This window comes from Mus caroli, chromosome 1, assembly GCF_900094665.2.
Source record: "Mus caroli chromosome 1, CAROLI_EIJ_v1.1, whole genome shotgun sequence".
Classification (NCBI taxonomy): Eukaryota; Metazoa; Chordata; class Mammalia; order Rodentia; family Muridae; genus Mus; species Mus caroli.
Genome location: NC_034570.1, coordinates 34093855 through 34116860, shown reverse-complemented (window position 1 = coordinate 34116860; position 23006 = coordinate 34093855). Strand labels below are relative to the sequence as shown.

At 46.9% G+C, this 23006-nt stretch overlaps 1 protein-coding gene across 2 annotated transcripts in view; it reads left to right on the top strand.

Moving 5' to 3' along the window:
- Positions 1 to 6489: 6489 nt before the first annotated feature.
- The window catches only part of Tbc1d8 (TBC1 domain family member 8), a 109302-nt gene continuing 92785 nt past the window's right edge, over positions 6490 to 23006 (top strand). The window contains exon 1 of one of the 2 annotated variants that reach the window (XM_029476619.1): positions 6490 to 6805. In XM_029476619.1, coding sequence (XP_029332479.1) covers positions 6679 to 6805 — 127 coding nt within the window. In that variant the 5' untranslated portion in view covers positions 6490 to 6678. The remainder of the gene's footprint in view (positions 6806 to 23006) is intronic. The other variant, XM_021185175.2, reaches the window with a different exon arrangement.

Below are 23006 nucleotides of genomic sequence, written 5' to 3'. Positions count from 1 at the left end.
GATGTATGTATGTATGTATCCATGTTCCTGTGTATGTGTTCATGTGTGTGCAGGTGCATATGTATGCTCTACATACATGCATATGTATGTGATGTATGCATGGATGCCAGAGGTTTCATTCCTCAGGAGCTATCAAACCTGTCATTTCTTTCCTAAATATTTATTATTTTTTAAAACCATGTGTGTTGTGTGCCTACGTGCACTTAAGTGCCAGGGCCAGAGGAAGCCAGGATCTCCATGGAGCTGGAGTTACAAGTTGTAAGCCAGCTGGCGTGAGTGCAGAGACTGAACTGAGACCTTCAGCAAGAACATCAAGTGCTCTTTACCACTGAGCCATCTCTACAGCCCTTCCACCTCGTTTATTGAGACTGTGTCGCACTGGGCCCAGGGGCTCTGGAATTGGGCTTGGCTGACTGAGCCGTGGGGCCCAGGTGTCTGTCTATCTCTGCCTTTCCAGCACTAGGATTACACATGTGCACCACCAAGCCCTGGATGCTTTTCATTGGGTTGTGTTAGTCAAACTCAGGTCTTCCCAAGCACATGGCACACACTGTAACTTAATTTTAGAAATCTCTTGACCACAGTCCTTCCCTTACTGCTAAAGTTTAATTTAGCATGATTTTGGATGTAAATATAAAATGAGCATGCGTCGAAGATTCTTTTCAACTCTTCAATTGGGGAAACCCAGTAAAAAATGTTAAGGTTATTTCAAAGGAGAATTTGAAGAACAGACATATGAGTATATGATTTAAGGCATTATATGCAGTATGAATATAGTAAGGTATTATAGTAAACAAATTACCTATAAAACATTGTTATATAATATTATATATAAATTATGTGTATATTTATATTCTAATCAGATCAGGGTACCCTCCTCTGAGACAGGGTCTCACTATACAGTCCTATCTGGCCTGGAATTTACAGAGATATTCCTGTCCCTGTCTCCCATGTGCTAAGATTAAAGACAGACATGGCTGTTACNAGGAGCATCTCCCAAGTGCTAGGGTTAAAGACATGGCTGTTACCAGGAGCATCTCCCAAGTGCTAGGGTTAAAGACATGGCTGTTACCAGGAGCATCTCCCAAGTGCTAGGGTTAAAGACATGGCTGTTACCAGGAGCATCTCCCAAGTGCTAGGGTTAAAGACATGGCTGTTACCAGGAGCATCTCCCAAGTGCTAGGGTTAAAGACATGGCTGTTACCAGGAGCATCTCCATGAACTGAAGTTTGCTTACATTGCATTATTTGTATTACTGTTTTCTACAAAATACTCTTTCAAAACATTTAAAAAATTATTTTGCTTGTGTGTATAATAAATACATATATGTGTGGGTGTGTGCACACGCATATGGAAGCTGGACCCTAATGTCAGATGTCTTCCTTAACTGCCCTTTAGCTTTTAAAATGATTAATTCTTTTTTTTAAAGGGTTATTTATCTTTCCAGCCCTTTTACCTTAGGGATTTTGAGCCAGGGTCTCTTGCTGAGCTTGGAGCTCTCTGAGTTGGTTGGACTGGCTGACCAGCATGTCCCAGGCCCCTTCCCCTGGCTGTCTCTCCCCAGGGCTGTGGTTATAACCATGTGCCACTGGTTTTCTTATTTTGGTTCTGGGAGATTAAGCTCCATCTTCATGCTTGGACAGCAAACAGTTGACTGAGACCTCTCTCAAATGTCACCAGCTCTTGGTTTTAAAGAGATTTTGGCATATGTGCATATATTCATATACATTTCCCCAAGCTCTTTCATCATTCTGAAAAATCATATACATGAACATAATAATTGTGAGTATGTAAATATTTACAAATATTGCTGACTCCAGTTTTATCCTTGGCCTGACACTCTAGAATATGAGCCATACATGACCTTCAACTTCTTCCAAATATGTATGGGAAGGGTCTTCCAACTCTGAGGTGTACTGTGCATTTCTGCTTCCCTTCTCAAACTGACCTTGGAGTCTGCTTCCATGGAGACTCTCTTTCAAGGGCCCGGAGTCAATGTGCATGGAGGTAGATTCTAAACAAAGGCTGCAGAGACTCTCAGGCTTCCCTGTAAGTGGAGGCTGGGATGGGAGGCTTGGTTTGGGGAATTGGCTTTGTCTGTGTCAGTCCAAATGTTTCCAAAATGTATCTATTGACTTGTATCTTCCCAATCAGTGTCCCGTTCTTAGCAAGGGACAGTGCTGAGGTTAGGTGGGAACCTTTGTCCCAGTTCTATAACCCACACAATTATATTGGGATCATAAGAAGAGTTGGCCAATTCTGTGGCCACACAGATAAGAACATCTTTGAAATTTCATCACATCTGTACCTTGAGATGGGAATTTAACACTTCACGCTCCTTCCTTCCTTTCTTTGTTTCTTTCTCTTTGTTTTTTTTTTCTCTCTCTCTCTTCCTTTCACTCTTCAGAGCAGTCAGAAACAGCCATCTCATTGTACAATCTTTGTAATCGCCATCGTTGCCATAGCAACCACATTTAGCAGCAAGAGCCCCCAAGCCTTGTTCTTTACCCACCCCTCACACCACCACCAGGGCTTCTTGGAGTAATCCTGCTGCCAGTGAACGTCATGGGTTACTAACATGCTTATGTTTCCTGTGCACAGTTAGAAGAGTAACTCAGTCAGACTTCTTTATCAATAAACGGTTTCCTGAGGTCATTCCTGGTATCAGGCCGGGAGGGTCCTAACAGAACCAGAGTGGTTGGAAGCAACTTGATCCTGTACAGATGTAGTCAGAATCAAGGAGGCAACCAGTCTTTTGCTGGGATGAGGCTTACAAAGGACCACAAACCAGATTGTTTAAGTAGAGCTTCACTCTCTCTCAGTTCTGTATGTGGAAGCCTAGAATCAAGTCACTGGGCTTGGCACCTTCTTAGGATGTTCCAGGCTCTCTCTGAGCGCCTACAGTTTACTTATACTGCAACAGCATTACTCTATCAGCACACGATATTCTGTGTGCCTGCCCCAACTTCCTCCTTTCGTAAGGATCCCACTCACTGTACTAATATCTATCTTAATAACCTCATCTCACTAATTATATCTGCATGCGTTCTATTTCCAAGTAAGTCACAGTCTGGGGTGCTGGGGGGCGGTTAGAGCGCCAACCTAGACCTTTTGAGGGGTACAATCCAACCCAAGATAACACCATGAAGGGGTGATTAGCCCCAGAGGTGGCTGACAGGAGGATGCTGTGGGTGCCTGTGGATGTCTTCTTGCCCAGCTCTCCTGGATCTCCTTTCTTGTTCTGTGTCTGGAAGGCTGAGCTCCTTAGAGAGCCCTCTGAGTGTTTCTGCCTTCTATTGGCTCCTCTCTGACATAGGTGGTGGTGAAAGGCAGAGGCAGGAGACTCAGAAATGGGAGGAGAGGTAAGCCAGAGATGCTTCTCTGTGCTCCCCTCGAGTCAAGTTAAAGAGTAAAAAATGTTTTAAATCACGTGTGTCTCTGTGGGTTTGCTCATGGGAGTGCAGTGCCTAGAGGCCAGAAGAGACTGCTGGATCCCTGGAGCTGTCTGAGTGCTGGCAACCAGACAGCAAGAACAGTAGTCTTGCTTCTAACCACTGAGCCACCTTTCCAGCCCCTACTTCTCTTGCTTTTAACATTTGACCGGGAAGCGCTAAATAGTTGCAATGTGAGTGACTGTGGATGGGTCAGGAGATTTTTACATTCAATCAGAACCACTGATATTCATTGGGTGTGTGTAGCAGGTCCATCTGTTTTTTGCTACTATCACAGAGTACCACAGAGTGAATAATTTATAAAGAATAGAAATGTGCCTCATAGCTCTGGAGGCCAAGGCAGCCAGGAGCCTTTAGCCTTGACTTTATGGCAAGCCTGTGTGTGTGTGTGTGTGTGTGTGTGTGTGTGTGGTTTTTTTTTTTTTTAAGCTCTAGTCTAGCAAAAGGTGTTCTCTAGAGCTTTCGCAACCTGTTTCTCCAGCACCTGAACATTCCATTTGTGCATCCCCATATCATCAGCCTATGTCAATTTTCTGTGTCTGTTTTCCTATCTGTGAATCTTTAGGGCAGGTGTATAATAGTTTCCATCAAGATTAAAATATTCCATCCTACAGGGAAGCTCCTTAAGCAGGAAGGTAAACAAATAGCCTCAGGAAGGCCCTGAAACCGGTTAGACTCACACCACCCCATTCACCCCCACCCCCACCACTGCCAGCTACCCCTTCCTGCCAGAGTAGCAATAAAAGCCAAGAGTCCCTCTCAGATGCAGTAGAGCAAGACCACAAAGAAGACTCTTAAGCCCAGACCAGCTAGTTCCCTGGAAGAAGCAGAAATCAGCCGGCCCATCTGCCTGGAAGAGTGTAGACCAACCGAGGTACCTAGAAAGGACACTCTCCTGCCCTCAGGCTGTGCACTGTGTTTCTGGTTCCCAGCTTTGTGAGCTGTCACTCACGCTGGTGTGGGTTTTGGTGATGCAGCTGTCTTTGAGTCATTTCTGGTCTTGTAAGTCACCTCTCACCCATATTCCTGTAAGTAACCCCAAGAAAACTCATTGGTTGACCAGGTTGGACTTTGGTCTGTCATGGGATCGGTATCTGAGGTGAGTAGACATGTGTGTTGCATTTTCCCAGGAAATGTCTTGTTACACAAAAGCACTAATATCCAATTCACCTCTATGGTTCTGGCCTGCAGTGTTTCAGAGAGCAAAGGGTGCCTGGGAATGTTTTGTGAAGGAATCTTTTCTTGCCACCCATCCCTGACTCCTCTGACTCTGGTGTGGCTCCAAGCCTGTGATTGAAGCTTATAAACTTCTGTTTTCTTGAGAAGATGGTTGCCTGTGGCTGGCCAGTGTACCAGCTTTCTCAATCTCTCTCTCTCTCTCTCTCTCTCTCTCTTTCTTCTTCTTCTTCTTCTTCTTCTTTTTCTTCTTCTTCTTCTTCTTCTTCTTCTTTTTCTTCTTCTTCTTCTTCTTCTTCTTCTTCTTCTTCTTCTTCTTCTTCTTCTTCTTCTTTTTCTTCTTCTTCTTCTTCTTCTTCTTCTTCNTTCTTCTTCTTCTTCTTCTTCTTCTTCTTCTTCTTCTTCTTCTTCTTCTTCTTCTTCTTTCTCTCTGTATTTTTTGATTGGTCTTCAGAGAAATGGGTTTACTTTGTGGTGACATTTGTATACAACATGGCTCTAAAACTTGCTTATTTTCCCCTCCACCGTCCTCCCCATCCCCCAACCTCCCGTCTCACTTTGCTTTTTACAGGGCTACTTACTGTCTGTTGGATCTGACCAGTTTCTGATCCTCCCCCAGGACAGCTTCTACTTTCCAGTTCTGTCCTACTTAACAACCACATTTTGTCCTTTTGTCAAAACCCAGGGACTAAGGGAACCTTTCCCCTCCCTTTGGCTAAGATATCCGATCTAACCGCCTCCCCACAGAGAACACGTGGATCTCTTTCCCTCACTCGGCCTTTTTCAAGGACAGCTAACATGTCTACTCTAGCCTAGAGGAAATATTTATTTAAAACCCTGCACCCACATGCCCCGTGGCTTCTCGTTACTATTACCTGCTCCCATGTTCTAGTGGGTTTGTTTTTATCTTTAACGTTTTCTCAGAATAGACACAAGAGCTTTATTTTGGCGGAGAGGACCCGCAGGGGTGAGTCTCATAGTGGTGCCTTCTAGGTCCTATGTCTCTGTGGGACATTCAGTGTTCAGTATGGTCTGCTGCTGGCCTCAGGTTTCTGCGTTGCCACCTCTCCTATAGCTTCAGTTGTATCCTTACAAAAGCATGAAAAAATATTCTGCAAGAGAAATAGTAAGTGGGGGATGTCTAGAATGACTCCTGCTGCCAAGCCTGAGGACCTGAGTTGGATTCCCAGGGTCCACATAATGGAAGCCAAGAACTGACTCCTCAAACTTGTCTTTTGACTTCCACGCGCCAAACTGTCTCTCGTGACCACCCCCCTCCAATAAATAAAATGTAATAAAGAAGAAATGTAAATGTTTGAATTAACGGAAAGCAATTTCTCTGACCCTCTCCTTGCTGTATATATGGACTAAAATATGTAACATTCCGTGTTATTTAAAAAAAAAAAAATGAAGAGCGCAGTATTAAAAAAAAATCCAGATACAATGGTCTCCGATTTTCAGTGTTAGCTTTTGGTGATTTGAAACTTGAACACACTCCAGTTTACTGGCGTGCATTGTGCTCTTTAAGGTTAAGACTCTGGGTTGGGCAACCTGCAGCTTGGATAACAAGATGTCTTTTCCCCCTAGGTCCTTCCTCCGGCTATTAAACAAGGAGCGTGGAGACAACTTGAGCAGTTGCTCGCTTCCTACCGGGAAGGAGGGAATTCGAGACTGGACGCGTCCCGGACCAGAGGGAGGAGACTTGGCAGTGGCTCCGATTTCCTCCCGCCACTCCGGAACCCTGGCCGGGAGCCGCAGAGACTAGGAAACCAGGGAGGCGCCACAGGAGCCTCGGGGAGGGTGGAGGGCGTGGCTTCAGGGTGGGCGGGACCGCGGCTGGTGGGCAGGGTCTAGCCGGGGCGGAGCCACGGCGGGCAGCGCGGGGTGAGCCCGGCGAGCTGTGGTCTCCGCGCTCCGGGGCTCGGCAGGCGCTCCCGCTTCTGTCTCCGCGCGCAGTCCCCGCCGCCTCCTTCCAAGCGGGCTCGGCCCGGTGCGGCCGGCGGCTGGGGCGATGTGAACCGGGACCCGCAGGCGCGGCAGGTTCGCCGCGATGTGGCTCAAGCCCGAGGAGGTGCTGCTCAAGAACGCGCTGAAGCTCTGGGTGACCCAGAAGAGCAGCTGCTACTTCGTCTTGCAGCGGCGCCGCGGGCACGGCGAGGGGGGCGGCCGCCTCACCGGTAAGGGGCGCGCGCGGCGGCCCGGCCCGGCCCGGCCTCTGTCCCTGCCGCCCGGCCGCGTCGCAGGTGGTGTCTCGGTGGCAGCCGACGAGGCCAGGACGGCCCTGCCTATGGCTTGTTTTCCTTTTTCCTGCGTTTCTCACGCGAGCTCCGGTCGGGTTTGGAGCTCAGGGACTCACGGGCCGGGAGAGGCAGGTGCATCTGGTGTGACCTGGCTCGCGAACGCTGGAGACGCAGCTTCTAGAGCTTGCCCCAAGGCAGCGAGATCGGGGCGCCCTAGGGCCCCGCCAGGTGACAGAAGGGTGCGCCCAGGCAGGCCCGGACTTGGCCATCTGGACGCAGCTGTGGCTCCAGGTGGTGTTGCAGCTGCGGACTTCAGGCCAGATCGTCGCGAGGCTCAAGAGATCCAGGACTTTCTGGCCCAGGAGGCGGGGCTGTCTTCGCTTCGAGGGGAAACTGAGGCACTATAGTTGCGTAGCGAAATTAAGCATGCCGCTTTTGTTTCTCCTTTCAATGTCTTCTGTGGAACGATAGGACAAAAATACGATAGGCTTTGAAGTCCCCAAGCAAGGCATTTTCCCCTTCTAAAAGTTATGGCTCAAAGCTGTTAAGAGATTGGGATCAGCTCGCGTTATTAGCTAGAGCACCTGCTCAATCAGGGAAGAGGAATTGTCGTGTTTTGCCTAGGGGGTTGGAATGATTCCTTTGGATAAGGAGCTACCTCTGGTAAAAGGGACTTTAGATGATGGTCCTTTCATAACCTTCTACTGAATGTCGCTGAGGGGTCAACAGACCTAAACGGTGCGCTCAGGTTAATTGCTGGTGACTGTCTGCACCTGGGCCAGTCTGGAGATGGCCCTTTGGGAGCAGAGTCTGGTTGGAGAAATGAGGAATATGCTTCTACCTAAAATCATGTATTTTAGCTTCAGGAAAAGCTAGCAGGTGTAGGGTGGGGTCAGGGTCCACGATGACAACCGAGACTCTCCTGAGAACTCAGTAGTGGGTAGGAGACGACAGGGTTCTGGTTGAAAGGGTTAGTAGACAGTGGAGCGTTCTGGGCAGCTGAGTGGCCACGAACCCCCCTGAACAGGGACAACTTGTGGAGCAGGTGGGCTTCGTGGGGGGGGGGGAGTTACAGTAGAAGGAAGGAGTCCTTTGAGTCCTTTGTGAGGCCCTGGGTAGCACCATGGAATTTGGTGTTGGACTGGAGAGCAAGAACTTGGTAGCATCCTGCAAAGCGCAGCAGAGGCCAAGTGGCCCGAGAGGGCTGTGTATGTACAACACTGGGGACAGTGGCTTAATTTATGGTGGATTAAGTAGAGTATCTGGTGTATTAGTCATCTGTTGCAGAGGGTGACGGTAGGACAGGAGACTTGTAAACTGGGAAGTAGGGAAACAGTTTGTCCCCCCAGACACTTTTACTGCTGCCCACCCACCCACGTAATCCACTGAGCCTCTGGGGTGTTTGATGCGCTTACTGCCTTGGGAAGGAATCAGTGGGACAGGTAAGTCAGGGCCTGCAGTTTTCAGATTATTCTTCATCTAGCAGGATCCAGATGTGGAGGGTGGAGCTGCCTATCAGTGCTACATGAGCTTCAGAGAGTTTATGACTCAGATGTACAGAGATCATTTGTATACGAGTTCAGTGGTGTGTTGTGATAGCCATGGCTTTGGACTTCTCTGGTGTTTCCTTTATCTCCATCCTGTGAATATGTGGAAACTTCTCTCTTCTCTTGGAGACACAGGTTACAATGTATAATCCAGGCTGGCCACAAATTCCTGTTCCTGTTGCCACAGGCACATACCACCATGCAAAAAGAGAAATGGAAACAAGGAGAAAGCCTATGGAGAGAAGATACTTTGTTTCTTAGATGCCCTTTGCAGTGTGACTGTTGACCTTTGAACATTTATTGAGCAACCCGACTTCGTGTACTCCCCTTGAGCTGGTCTCCACTCAGCCACACAGGACTGCCACCCAGCAGCTCTGGTCTGGCAATTGTTGGAAAATATGGAAATGCAGTGGGCAGATTATAGCAGTGTGAGAGTTTATGGATATTATGTTTAAAGGAAATAATAGGGGCTAAAATGATGAGAGTTGAAGCTGGTTCTAGACTTCTTTTTGCAGAGAAACCAGTAGACTGGTGAACAGGTCAGAGATAAAGAAGAGGGCACAGTAATCTTTTCCTCATATTGTTATGCTAAATTTGTTATTAGATAGTAGGAGTTTAGGCATACAAAAGTCCAAAGGTTAAAATAATTTGGATTGCCCATTTTCACAAGCACAATTTTTTTTCTGATGAGGGTTATAATATACCCTCCTGCATGCTCATTCTCTCTCTCTCTCTCTCTCTCTCTCTCTCGCTCTCGCTCTCTCTCTCTCTCTCTCACTCTCTCATCCTCCCTCCCTCTCCCCCCCTTCTCCCCTTATACATGCCTCCATTTTTTTTCTCCCTAAATTTCTGATTCTCTGACTTAGTTTTAACTTTTGTACTGCTGTGACCAAACACCAGCTGACCAAAGAATGCATTTATTGGGGGCTTTGTCGTTTCAGAGGCTGAGTCCATGACCATCATGGTGGGAGCAAGCAGACAGACATGAGGCAGACATGGCGCTGGAGGAGAGCTCTCATGATGAGATAACTACCAGAGGCAGAGAGGTCGGGGTGGGGTGGGGTGGGGGAGACAGAGACAGAGAAACACACACATGCACTGCGTACACACACACACACACACACACACAGAGAGAGAGAGAGAGAGAGAGAGAGAGAGAGAGAGAGAAAACTGGGAATGGCTTGAGCTTCCAAAACCTCAAAGCCCTCTCCTAGTGATAAACCTCTTCACCTTTTAATCCTTCCCAAACAGTTCCACCAACTGGCGACCAAGAATTCAAATATACTAGACTGTAGGGGCCGTTTTCATTCAAATCACATTACATTCTCTCATGTAATATGCTTATGTTTCCTCTAGATGTTTTTTCTTTCTTAAAGCATATATACTTTTTTATTTTATATGCATTGATATTTTTACCTGCATGTATGCCTGTGTGAGGGTGTTGGGTCCCCTGGAAATGGAGTTACTGATTGCTGTGAGCTGCCATGTGGGTGCTGGGAATCGAACCTGGGTCTTTTGGAAGAACAGCCCAGTGCTCTTCACCACTAAGCCATCTCTCCAGCCCCTTTGATAGTTTCCTCAATTAAGTTGCCTGTTTATAAGGGTAGGTGTTTTCGCTTTGATGGTGCTTGGTTCACAATGTAGGCTCAGTGAGCATTGTAAGAGGAATAGGTGGAAGAAAAAAAACATGTATGTATGAGCCTTCTCTTTGAGGTGCAAGTTGGGTTCAAGCAGCATCGTGACTGTGACCAAGACTATTGGACAGGAGCATCCCCTGCCTCTTCTGGGCTTCCTGTTTACCTGTCAGCTGACCACTGTGGGAAGCTGTGATTGGTAGATGGGTGTTGTGCTCCTCTTTATCCTAGTCTGCCTCCTTCATTTTAAGAGCTCCTGCTTTGGGGACTCTGGGAGGGACCATGGCACTGACTTCTCAGGTAGTCAGCAAGGGTGGGTACCCTTACCACCTCCTGGGACCCATTTTTCTTTGAGAGGAGGGGAGGCTAGAATATGAAATCCTGGCTCTGGGAACTTCTGGGTGGCTGCTACGTCAGGGTCAGGTTAGAACACGGTGAGATATTTCCAAAGCTGTGCAGGCAGAAGCGGTTTTGCCTCCCTGGGAAGGAAGGAAGTGTAGGCAGTGTTCACTTGGACACAGTCTACAGCCCATGGGAATATTGCTTATGAAAGTTCAGTCCACCCTGGGAGAACAAAGAGCCGGCATGTGGGAGGCAGTGGACAGACAGAGCATCCACCATCTCCACAACCTCCCCCAGGTCTGTCTGGAACGCTTTAAAGCAGTACGGATGGATGTAACTCTAGAGCTTAGCCATCCTAGACAAGATCTCCCTGCCTCAAAGATTTTACTTTACTTTAGCGTTTGGTGCTATGCATTCCTCTATAACCTTACAATTATTTTCTTAAAGAAACTATTATAAACTCACAACTCGAGTAAGTTATTGATGTCTTCTGATTTGCAGAGTGCTGACTGTAGCCCCTGTCTGCGTTACTGCACTTGTAATTATCTAAAGAGGATCAGGGAAGGGAGTAGGGGAGAGTGGAAAATACTGGATAATATCGGCTTTGGAGTTGGAATTAAGTCAGCTGGGTACCAATGTGGGGCGGGAGGCCTGAGCCTTGTTTACCAGAGTTTTAACTCTGTTACAAGGGTTAAAGCTATAGGCTGTTGAAGTTTCTTTAGAAGGTTAGAAGTGGTTCCACGATTCCCTCCACCCCAACAAGGATCCCAAGGAAAGTGTTCGAATTAAGCGGGATAATTATTACTCTTCATCATGCTTAGCTCCTAGTAGGTTGGAAGGAAAAAAAGTAACATTAAAAGAAATGAGTATATGAGGGCTTCTGAAAATAGACATACGAAGAAGTTTGTTATGAGAGATGTGGGCCTGGCCTGGGACTCTGTGGCCCAAGCTGGTACAGCTCTAGAAGCTGTCTTCCTGCCTCAGCCTCCCAAGGGCTAGAATTACCAGCCTGAGCCATCATGCCTGACTTCTTAAATGCAATTTAAAAATTAACACCTTAAAATCATTGCTGGGGAATATATTTCCCGTTGCCAGTGGGAAAGTGTTTTGCAGCCTCTGTGGATTATACAGGTAGTCCACGTGCCAGAGAGAGTGAGGCAGGAGCATTGTTAGGAGTTTGAGGATAGCCCTGGCTAAGTTGTGAATTATATCCAACCTGGGCTAGAGTAAAACCTTGCCTCGAAAATAAATAAATAAATAAAACAAAAACAAAAACAAATCAAACTAACAACAGTAAAGGAGGAAAAAGGTATTTTTCCAAGATTTGGTACCGGGCTTCTTAGATCACATACAAAGAACTTCAGCCTGGATCCTTTCGTGGATTGTGTTGGCAATTTGAAAAGGAATAAAGACAGAGTGCTGTTGTGGTTGTTTTGCTTTGTTTTGTTTTGTTTGGTTTGGTTTTTTGTTTGTCTTTTGTTTTTCAATTTTTGTCTTTTTATTTATTTTTTCTGGCTAGTATCGTGGCTAGTTTTAATTCTCAACTTAAAATTACACAACTTAATTCACAACGGAAAATTGCCTGAAAGAGAGTCTTTTTTTTTCCAAAATAAAGATTTATTTTACTATTTTGTGTGTATGACTGTTTTACCTGTCTTATGTCCACACACCTCATTTATGCTTGGTACCAGAAAAGAGAGTAAGCTTCCACGTGGGTGCTGGGAATCAAACCTGGGTCCTTTAGAAAAACAAGGACTCTGTACCGCTGATCCAACTCTGCAGCCTGAGGAAGAAGATCTTAATGAGGGAGTGCTTACGTCAGGTCTATGGGCAAGCATGTGAGGTTTTTTTGTTTTTGATTTTGTTTTTTTTTGTTTTTTTTTTTTTTTTAATGCTTGGTTAATTGAGGTTGGAAGAAGCACCCACAACCTGAGTGGCATTTTTGAGGGTGGGACTTTTTTTTTTATTAACTTATTCACTTCACACTCTGCTCCCTGTTCCCCTTCCAGTCACCCCCTTTCACAATCCTTCCCCTCCACCCATCCCCTTCTCCTCTGAGAGAGTGCCCCTCCTCCTGTATCTCACAGCCCTGGTACATCAATTCTCTGCTGGGCTCGGTGCATCATCTCTCACTGAGGCTAGATAAGGCAACTTAGCTGGAAGGACGTATTCCACGTATAGGCAACAGCTTTTGGGATAGCCCCCACTCCAGCTGTTTGGGACCCACATGAAGACCAAGCTGAACATCTGCTGCATGTGTGTGTGTGGAGGCCTAGGTCTAGCCTATTTTTCTCTCCACTCTTAATTGTGGGTGTGGATGTTAATAATTTTAAGATCCTGCCCTAATGTTGCCGCAGTGATGGATGGTAACCTCTAACTGTGAAGCCAGGTGAACCCTCTCCCTAAAGTTGTTTTCTGTCAATCATAGCACAGAAATGAAACTCGGGTAGCAGACACATCTGGTGTTGACTGGGGACCCATTCAGGTAACTAGATTTGGTGGGGGGTTTTGTTTCCACCAGCAAGGGGGATCTTTGCCTGAGCAGGGCAGCCTGTTGCACTGTGTAGGGGCCTCCACGTTGCTTCTAGAGTCTTCCTGTTTTGATCTTGTTTCCCCAGAATACTATTAAGGAAGAAACCATTGAGTAGTTTGAACTGAGTGAACAAGTCTGGAAAATGACAGGAACAATAATGGACGTAATCCCAGGAGCTAATAAACCATTAACAGAAAACTTGGTGGTTTCCAAGGATTGCCCTTACTGAGTGCACAGTAAGAGCAGAGATGAGCAAAGCCATTCTTGGTATCCCCCAACATGGAAGGGGAACAGTGCAGCCTGTGGGGTGGGCAGTGAGAAGTCAGCCACTGGAAACGCCCAAGGACCAGCAAGTGTGAGCTGAGTAGCTCTTAGCATTAAGGATGAATTTCACATTGGGGAAGGACAGGGATTTTACGTTCTTGACCTCAAGTTTTGATAACATTGAGGAAGAGAGAGAGGAAAGTATTGAAAATTAAAGTAGCAAATGTCACAGATAACACTTTACTGAGTCAGGTTCCCCTCTCCTCCTTGTATAAACTGTTCATCAAATGTATCAAAAAGTAGCCTGAGTAGGTTTTCTTCTTCAGAATGGTAGGTGGTTCCTATTTGCTAAATCCTGGGCCTTCTCCACCTTCTGCTCTTACATACAGACCTAGGCAGTGATCTCTGCCTCTGGCTTTTCCGGTTATCCCCACTGGCTCACATAGAAGGCCACACATCCCTCACTCCACCCCCACCCACCCCCTTCTTCATGGTTTTTCTTGTCACCCTGAATTCCATTTTGTAGACATGTAGGACCTGCCCCTTCCCTACTGAGAAGTTGGGCCCTCTGCTCTTCTGGAAAATCTGCTTTTCACCTGTGTTACTTCTCAGCTCCTGGCGGCTTTATCTGCTGCCCACAGTCAACTAGAGAGGGCCCAATAGCAGGGGATTGGGGTGGGGTGGGGGAGCCCTGTCCCTTCCCTGTACTCTATCTGGCTGGAGTGCTTCTTGCCATTTGAACATGCTTAGTAAGTATTTGTTGATTGAATGAGACCAGGAAGATCTGAAATGGGAGCCTGTGAGCTTCACCCTGGAAATGGACACTCTGCATGTTTTGGACATAGGAATGAGTAGCAGACCAGTGCTTCTCACGTCTCCTGTGAGCGTGGGCTGTTGGAAGGACCAGCTGTTGGTTACACATAGGTAACCTTACAGAAGTGATTCTACTCCTCCCCACCCCACTTGTTTTTCTGACTGCTATGGGGTTCTATCAGACTACCGGATTTTTATCTCTTTTTAAAAGAGATCTCCTTTTCACAAAGGGAAGAAAAACTAACAAAAAACCATCCTTACTGCGCTCTCCCGTAGAAGACTAGTGTCCTGCGCCATCCTGAGTGTGGAATCTGTGTGAGGTCGCATGTACGATGCAAACATAGAGACTACGCCATGGAGCCAGCCCCAAGTGCTGACCTCCGCTTAAGGAGGCTCTGTTGCTTCCCTTGCCCTCTCCTGAGGTGGCAATTGCCCTGAATTCTGTGTCACTGTGCTTTCCTTTATAGTTTCAGCAGTCTTATGTCTGTCCCTATGCAGTACATGTTTAGTTCTGTATAATTTTGTAACCGGGTAATGGGAGTCAGGCTTTATTCAAGGCTTATATATTTTCAGCAGCTTGGGTACCCATTTTCCTCAACAAGATGGCCTCTCCGACATGGAATCAGGGTGTGTATAGCCAGAGTACGCTCATTTTCAGCCATCTGAGACAGTCCATTGGCTGTCTATTGCTATCTATTTATCTTCTTGCTGGTGGCTATTTGAATTAGTTGTTGTTTTAACTATTGTTGTTATTATTGCTGTGAACATTTATTCCTTTAAAGATTTTTTTGTTTTATGAATATAAGTGTTTTGCCTGAATGTATGTATGTGCAGTACGTGTGTGCAGTGCCCTCGGGAGGTCAGAAGGGGGCATCAGATCCCTGGGAACTGGGGCTGCAGATAGTTGTAAGCTGTCATGTGGGTGCTGGGAACAGAACCCTGGTCCTCTGCAAGAGCAACAAGTGCCCTTAAGCACTGAGGCGCCTTTCCAGCCCCCTGTACATCTTTGTATGGCGTCCATGCCTGTGAACGTTCCCGTAGAGACTATATCTGTGAGTGACTTTGCTGGGGCCTATCTGTGAAGGTGGGACATTTTATGCTGCAGTAGCATACTTACCAGTACAAGTTTGGTTTTTCTCTTTTCTCTATTGGAATTGTACCCAGGGCCTTGGACTTGCCAGGCAGGTGCTCTTGGGGAGTTTCTTCTTCATGCTGTCTGTCCATCCTGTGCATGTCGGTAGTAGCCTCTCTCAGTGAAGTCACTCAGTGGAGGGAAAAGGCTCTATCCGGAATGTTTTCAGGATCAGTGAGCAGGGGAAACAACTTGGTAAATGTCATCATATTGTCTGCTAAAGGCTCTGTCCAAAGTAAAACATGGTCCTTTTACTTTGCTCTCTTGGTCATATGATGAGCTGAAATTATTGTGTAGGTGGGATGTGGTCAGTGAGAGGCAGCTGAATCCTCCATGGCTAAGAGCTGACAGCTAGTGTCTACACTAAGAACTCGAGAGGCTAGGTGAGGTGCCATAGGTTTGTAATCCAGGATGAGGGAGGCAGAGACAGGGTGGTTGATTGAGAAGTCAAGGCTAGCCTGGGCTACATGGTGAGATTCCACCTCAGCAACAAGGACCATCCAAACTGCCCTGCATCTGGTGTAGTGGCAGAGGCCCCTGAGTACTGTGAACAAAGTCCTAGGTTTGATCCCTGACACTGAAAATAAGAAAAAAGAAAATTCAAATAGTACTGTGGGCATGGACTTGGAAAGATGAAGGGGAGTACAAAGGAGGAATTGGAAGAGGTTTCTCTATGCACAGGGGAGGGGAGAGGAGGGGAGGGGAGGAAGGGAAGGGAGGGAAGGGGAGGGGAGGGTAAGGAAGGGGAGGAGAGAGCAAGGGAAGGGAAAGGAGAAGAGGAGAGCAAGGGAGGGGAGGAGAGGAGCGAGTAAGGGAGAGGAGGGAAGACTAAGGGAGGGGAGTAGAGGGGAGAGGAGGGGAGAGGAGGGAAGGGGAGGGCTGTCAGGTGAGGATGAGATGACGTTGTGTAGTCCACATGAGCCTCTCTAGGCTCCTGGGCTTCCTTATGCACGCCCATAGCTTTCATTAAATTGAGCAGAAGCTAAAACTTGAGAGAGCTTGGTAGGTTTCTGCCCAGCACCTCTGTGAGGGTGTTGGGATCAGGAAGTTGATGGGACAATGTCCTAGCCTTGTGGTCGGTTCCATGTCCCCTCAATGGGCTGTGCGTAGCCTCCCGGTGTTTAGCATGTGCAGGGTGGGTGTCGCCCCAGGCTTACACCTGTCTTCAGAAATGAGCCAACCCAGCCAGGTAGTTTCATTTAAACATAAAAGATAATCTACTCCAGATATTTTTTTTTTCTCTCTAGAAAGGAAAGTGGTTTAGATTTTTGCCCTTTGTGCAAAGGCTCCTCCAAGGCTCAGAGAGGCGACTCTGTCACGTGACATGCTTCTTCCAGGGTCTCGGGCTCTTAACGTGTAAATCAAGAATAACAATTACTATAAAACAACCCAAACGATGTTTGTGTTGCAGAAGATTCTGTGCATGAAACCATTTTGTTTTCCATATATGCTGGCAAAGTCCAGTTAATTATTTACAATCAGAGAAGAAGTCTCCAGACATTGAATCATGATGCTACAAATGCTGGCGGATGCAGGGGCTACAGGAGACAAAATCAGCCAAAGCAGTGCAGGTCGGAGCCCCATGTATCAGGTCTCAGGACCTGTGATCTCAGCTGAGACCTGCAGGCTGTGTGAGATAGGGTCAAAGGTTGAAAAAAATACCTCAGGAGACATGGAAACAGTATGTGCAAAGGTCCTGAGGCCAGCGAGAGTCTGTTAGACTCGAGATTCCCTGGAGCTGGCCAGTCAGCCCTGCAGTAGAGAAAACAGTAAGAATCAAGGGGGAGCCAGAGGCAGGGAAGAAAATCAGCAAACGGATTTTCCCTGAAGCTGAAGGGAGGTCTATGCAATCAGGGAGGAGGGAATCCAATCTGCTCACAGCAGAGAGAAGGCTGGCAAGACATGGACAGGAGACTCTGTAGTGTGGTTGGAACAGACTGAAGACCACTGGTCTTCAGGGAACAGGGAGGGCACTGAGGGTGGTTAGTGAATGTGTCTGAAGTATTCCTATTTTCTCTTTTCTGGTTCAAGTTTATTATTTGTGGATACACAGTATCTGTGGAATGCCCAATCTCTGGGGGTGCTGAACCAGGGAAAGAGATGCCAGGCCTTAGATGGGCCAGGGCAAGAGTTGATTAGTCAGGGGACAGGTGAGACATCCACACAAGGGGCCTTCGGTGCCATTTCCCAAGGAAGTTTTGCTGTTGAAATCAAGCCAAGTGCTCTGTACAGAGGAGATTCAAAGACTGTGAGCAACTTCCTATACGCAATAAACACATTGGTATCTCCCCTTGGCCCAAGCTCCTATCAAGCCTATCATTTTTGTGTGACAGGGAGTTAGGAGCATGTTTTGTTCCAATAATTGCCCTCTGACCTGGGTTCCTGGCTCAGAGATCTTAATCCTTTGTGATTTTCTAGTGATAAGAGCATCCTTTGTTCTAATGAGGCAACCCTAGAGCTCCTGGACCAACTGAGATCAGAAGCTTAAGAGTCCGTGGCTCCTGCCCGGTGCTCCTGGGGAGAGAGGCGCTTAGAGCAAACCAAAAATTGATCCTACATGCTAAAGCGTACATAAAAGTGCCTAAATTACAGGTCCCAGGAGTCCGAGCTGGGACACAGACCATGTTGCTAGGGAGAAGGGTGCACCCCAACCTCACAGAGAGCACAGCGTGTGGACTTGGAATCTTCCGGACCTCACCCTAGGACATTCCCTTATCTGCTTATTTATCTGTAGCCTTTATCATAATAAGTTCCGGAGTGCTGCAGGCTGTTCAAATAAATTATCAAATGGAAAAAGGAGCCATGGTGATTCCCGGTTTATAGCTGATTGGTCAGGACTACAGTTGACAACCAGGCCATTGACATCTGAGGTGGGTCAGTCCTATAGGATGGTACTGTTAACCGCTGGGAGCTGTCTGAGTTCTGATGTAATGTTCGCCAGTTGAGAGCTGGAAAATCAGCTCACCTAGGAAGAATCCAGGCCCATTTGGTGTGGGAACCATTGTGGAGAGGATCACTTCCCAACTCAAAGAATTAACCAATCAAAATGCAACCCAAGGATACTGGCTTAGCACTAGACAGAAACCGCATCACCAGGAGAAAGAGATTCTTTGAAAGGAGCTTAAAACTTGGGGAACATGGGCTGAGGGTATAACTCAGTGGCGAAGCATACAGAGGCTCTGACTGTCTTGTCTGGGGTAGGTAGGTGATGGTAGCCATCTTCCTTGGCCTTAATTACTGTGTGCTTAGGTTTTCCTCTTTCAGCTTCATAGATGTATTTTGTTATAAATAATATAATAATAATATAATCAGGATTTAAGGAATGCAGTTTATTTTTAGAAGGAAACTACAGGTTGGTTATCAAATCTGCGACTCACGTGAGCTGACGGGAAGCTTGGTTCTCCTGACATGCCGCTAACTTGGGCGCTGTGATAAAACACGTGACCCCCCGCCTCCCAACAGGAGCAGACCTACTTGCTTTTGGCTGATGATATCAGGGTTTTCAATCCATACCTGCTGGCCCTACTGCTTGTGGGCCTGACATGAGGATTCATACCACAGCTGGGAACATGTGGTGGAGCAGGCAGCTTCCCTCACCGTGACCAGCCAGGAGGGGAAGGAAGCCCAGGAAAAGAGCAGCCATTAGGGATACTCTCGAAGGGCCCTATTTCATCTAGGCAGCCCCACCTCTTAAGATTTCCAGAACCGATTGAAAGACCATCAGCAGCTGAGGACGAAGCCTTCAAGAATGAGTCAGGGGGAAGGGGCACTTCATAGTGGATTTATAACAATTATTGAGTATTTCAGAGGGTTTTGAATATGTCTGTGATCCATACGTTGGCTGGGCTGGGGATGCAGGGAACTTTGTCTACAGAATGCTGGGCATTCTTCCAGTAGGTTTTGCCTAGTGAGGAACAGTTTAGAAAGGTCCCCTGACCTTTTTTCCACAAGAAGTGGTATTTGAATAACAGAAACACTTCAACACCCGTGAACAATACGAGCTCAACCACAGAAAGAAGTTGTAGGGGGCACTGAACTAAAGTGGCCTCCTGGCTATGCTGATGTTTTGTTGTTACAGTTAGTGTAAAACCTGATCGAGGCAGGAAACTTGCTCGCTGAGTCTGTAGCTTGAGATTGATCACAACTGTGCAGGATCCAGTAGCAACACAATCTGGCTGGTGGCAAGGGTCAGGTTAGGCGTTAGTAAATATGGCATCCCTGGACTCAGCCTGTCGACCACACCTTCCAACCTGTAGCTTCTCTGAAATTCCTTGAGAAAAGGACATTTAGACACTCATTCATGTTTCAGAACAGATAAGATTTACTGCCTATGGGTCTGATGCCTGTTCGTGTGGGATTACATTGCTAAATCAACATTCAAGACAAAGGTTGCTTGAGGTGAAAACAGCCATCGGTAGAAATAGCCTCTGTTTCTATCCACCTGGCCATGGGGAGTCATTGGTGATGACTTCTTGCTCTCTCCCAGTGACAGGCAGGCCATGCTAACTGCGTTGTTGCTCTGGGTGTTCTGGCTGACACAGATTGCTGAATCTGATAAGTCAAACCGGAGGCTAAGGCAGCTTCACAGCCCGAGGCCAGCGAGTTACCTATGGTTAGCTGTATTGACTGGGGAAGGGTCGTTAGGCAAGGACCGAGGTATACTGATAGCGGTATATTTTACTGGAGCAACAGTGCTAATTTCTGCTATTTGGATGGGCTTGTAACCATGGGTCTGTACTAAATGGATGTTGTTTCCCCTTTAACCTTTCTCCCATCTTCATTTATCCAAATGAAATATTTAGATTTGGGAAAGAAAAGAACTGGGAAACTCGTTCATTGTAGAGCTGGAGGAGTCTCTGCGGTGATCCTGTGTCTCGTGGCCCATGTTAATTTCCTAGTTTGAATCTTACTTCCATATAACCCGGAAAGCCAGGTTAATATGAAATGCTTTTATATTAAAAATGAAAAGCTAAGTTGGGTGTGGTGGCGCACACCTTTAATCCCAGCACTCGGGAGGCAGAGGCAGGCGGATTTTTGAGTTGTGATACAGAGAAACTCTGTCTCGAAAAACAGAAACAAAAACCAAAAACCAAAAACAAAAAAAAAAAAAAAGAAAAGAAAAGAAAAGAAAAGCTAAGTTAAACTCTGCCAAATGAATATAATTCGCTGAGGCTAAGTATGGATGCAGTCTGGACTGAACAGGCCAAGCCAATGTGGTGTTTAATTGCAATAACAGTGTTCCACACAGGAAAACCTGTTGCTCCTTAACCATGTGGCAGCCAGTAGACTAGGTGATTGACTAAACTGTAGCCAATCCAGGAATTTTCTGTGCCTGGCTTCGGTTTCCCTAAGTGCCATCTGTCAGGTCAGGTTGCCTGTTAGCATTTTCAGACCGGGCTCTTGTTCTAGAAGCCTTAGCCATCTAGTTTTTGTGTTGTTTGATCAGTCTAAGGAATTGATAACTTTGGGGTACTGGATGAGCTATGAAGCTAGGGCTCCAGCCACCCCATCATTCCCCCAGGAACCAGATAACCAGCACAGGTGCCTCATGGGAGATTGCACTGATGCTTGTCGTTCTAGGTAAGTTCTTCCCGGGCTTTCCCTAGCTCAGTGGGCTTAGGGTTCGAATTCTGTGAGTTTGATACATGCTTTGGTCTGGCCTGGATTTAGAAGTTGTGACAGAAACCAGACTGAGTCCAAGGTGTCTAAGTCAGACAGAAATGGAACTAGACTCAGTAGGACAGAGTTGGGTCTTAGAGAGAGAGCCCCTTACTGGTCTGACTGGTTATCCCGCTGCTGCATCCTCCCCCCCCAAAAACCCAAACCAAACTGAAGTGGGTTCAGTTAATAGGTTGGGCTTCTGGGAGGCATGGGGTTGGGGTGTTCTAGATCCAGAGAGTCTGGAACTCTGCCTTTCCCTGCTCTGTCAGAGTTATCCCATGCTGCTAGAGAGCTCATAACTGTATGGAATGCCAGGGGGCCAGCGTGTGCTAGGGAGAGCATACGACCCTCTGGGGGTTTGTGGCGATGCCTGGGTTAGGTAGAAACTGGGCGTGGCCTAGGGTCTGGAGTATATCTCCATCTGGAACTCTAGCCAGTTTTATGTCTAAGAATCCCCAGAGTCTATAGCTCTCTTGAGGAAATGATAACCCTTAGCAGAAATTGCAGTGATCTTAGTTATGGGGTTCTGCTTTGGGTAAAGCTGTCTATTTATAGAGTACATTAGAGAAGGAGGAATCAGAATCGAAATCCACAAGACAACATCGGAATGCATTAACACTTCCCTTGAGACAGAATCTGTCTCAAGGCCAGACTGGCCTCTGATGTGGTCCTCCCAGTGCTGAGATGCATGGAGGTTTACACTGTCCCTTCCTTGTGTGGGGTGTGAGGGACAAGTGAGCCAGGGTTTGGAGGTCAGAGACAACTTTCTGGGGTCTGCTGTTTGCTTCCACTAGGTGGGTGCTGGGTTATAGGATTCAAACTGTCTACATAATTGCCAGCAACTTTACCCAGTGAGCCATCCCCATGGCTGTGGGATAGATTTTTTAGTTAGCACACACAGGCCTTTAAAACTGCCAAGTGGAGGAGTGTTCATGGATGTGGAGCCCTTAGATCAGTGGGACCTGCTGCCTTGAATGGTTTTATGTCACGGACCAAGTCTTCAGCTTAGAGTGGTAAAGGATCCTTGTTGGAAGGTGTGCTGTCCCCCTTGGATTCAGTTACAAAAATGGAGGCAGGGGAGGCACTGCCGGCTTCTGTAGTTTTCATACCAAGACTTAGGGAAGGTGGCTCCCTCTGTACCAGCAGCCTGGGGAAGATGGAATCACTGAAAGTTTTTAAAGCAGATAGACACAAGGACAGCTCTATGCAGCCTCACAGTTGACCGTTTTTGTCTTGGCTTCCTCCTGAAGGCTTCTCTTTGTCTTGGTGGGAAGTGGAGTTAGGTCTGAGGTCTGATCTACAGCAATTCCCAGGCAGTTCAGTCATGGAGGGCAGAAGCAGAGGGAGTGAAGCAGAGCTCATCCTTTGGAGGAAAGCTGAGTGGGCGGGAGGGTTTGTAAGGTGGGCTGTGTGGTTGTAATGGTTTAAATATGCCCAGGGAGTGGCACTATTAGAAAGTGTGGCCTTGTTGGAGTGGGTGTGGCCTTATTGAAATGGGTGTGGCCCTGTTGGGGTGGGTGTGGCCCTGTTGGAGTAGGTTTGTCACTGTGGGCATGGGCTTTAAGACCCTCATCCTAGCTGCCTGGAAGCTAGTATTCTATTAGCATCCTTCAGATGAAGATGTAGAACTCTTAGCTCCTCCTCCACTATGCCTGCCTGGATGCTGCCATAGTCCCACCGTGATGATAATGGACTGAATCTCTGAACCTGTAAGCCAGCCCCATTAAATGTTGTCCTTATAAGAGTTGCCTTAATCATGGTGTCTGTTCACAGCAGTAAAACCCTAACTAAGGCACTGGCTCAGGTGAAATGACTCCTGACATAAGACTCAGTCTTCCAAGGACCACTTCAAGGAAATCTGCCAGCTTAGTCTTTGTTGAATCTGTCTCTTGTTAGAGGGGACTTATCCTGGCAGCTTGCTGTTTTCTAGTGTTCTGAACTTTTATCCTAGCTATCCCAGAGACTATATTTCAGGGTGGTAGTTTCGAACCCTTTCAACAGCTCGCTTTAAGCATGTCAAGCATGTTTAAGATGAAGGTAAATTTGTTGCTTGTCACAGCTTTGGGAATACTGGACTTGAGGTATGTCTGCCACTGTGGTGGTAAATTCAGAGGCAGGTATCTGTGAAACGTCTAAGTCTTTTTGATGGAAGTTAAACCACCAAAGCTTATGACAGATTTCAACGGGATCTGACAGGTGAGAGCCCAGGTAC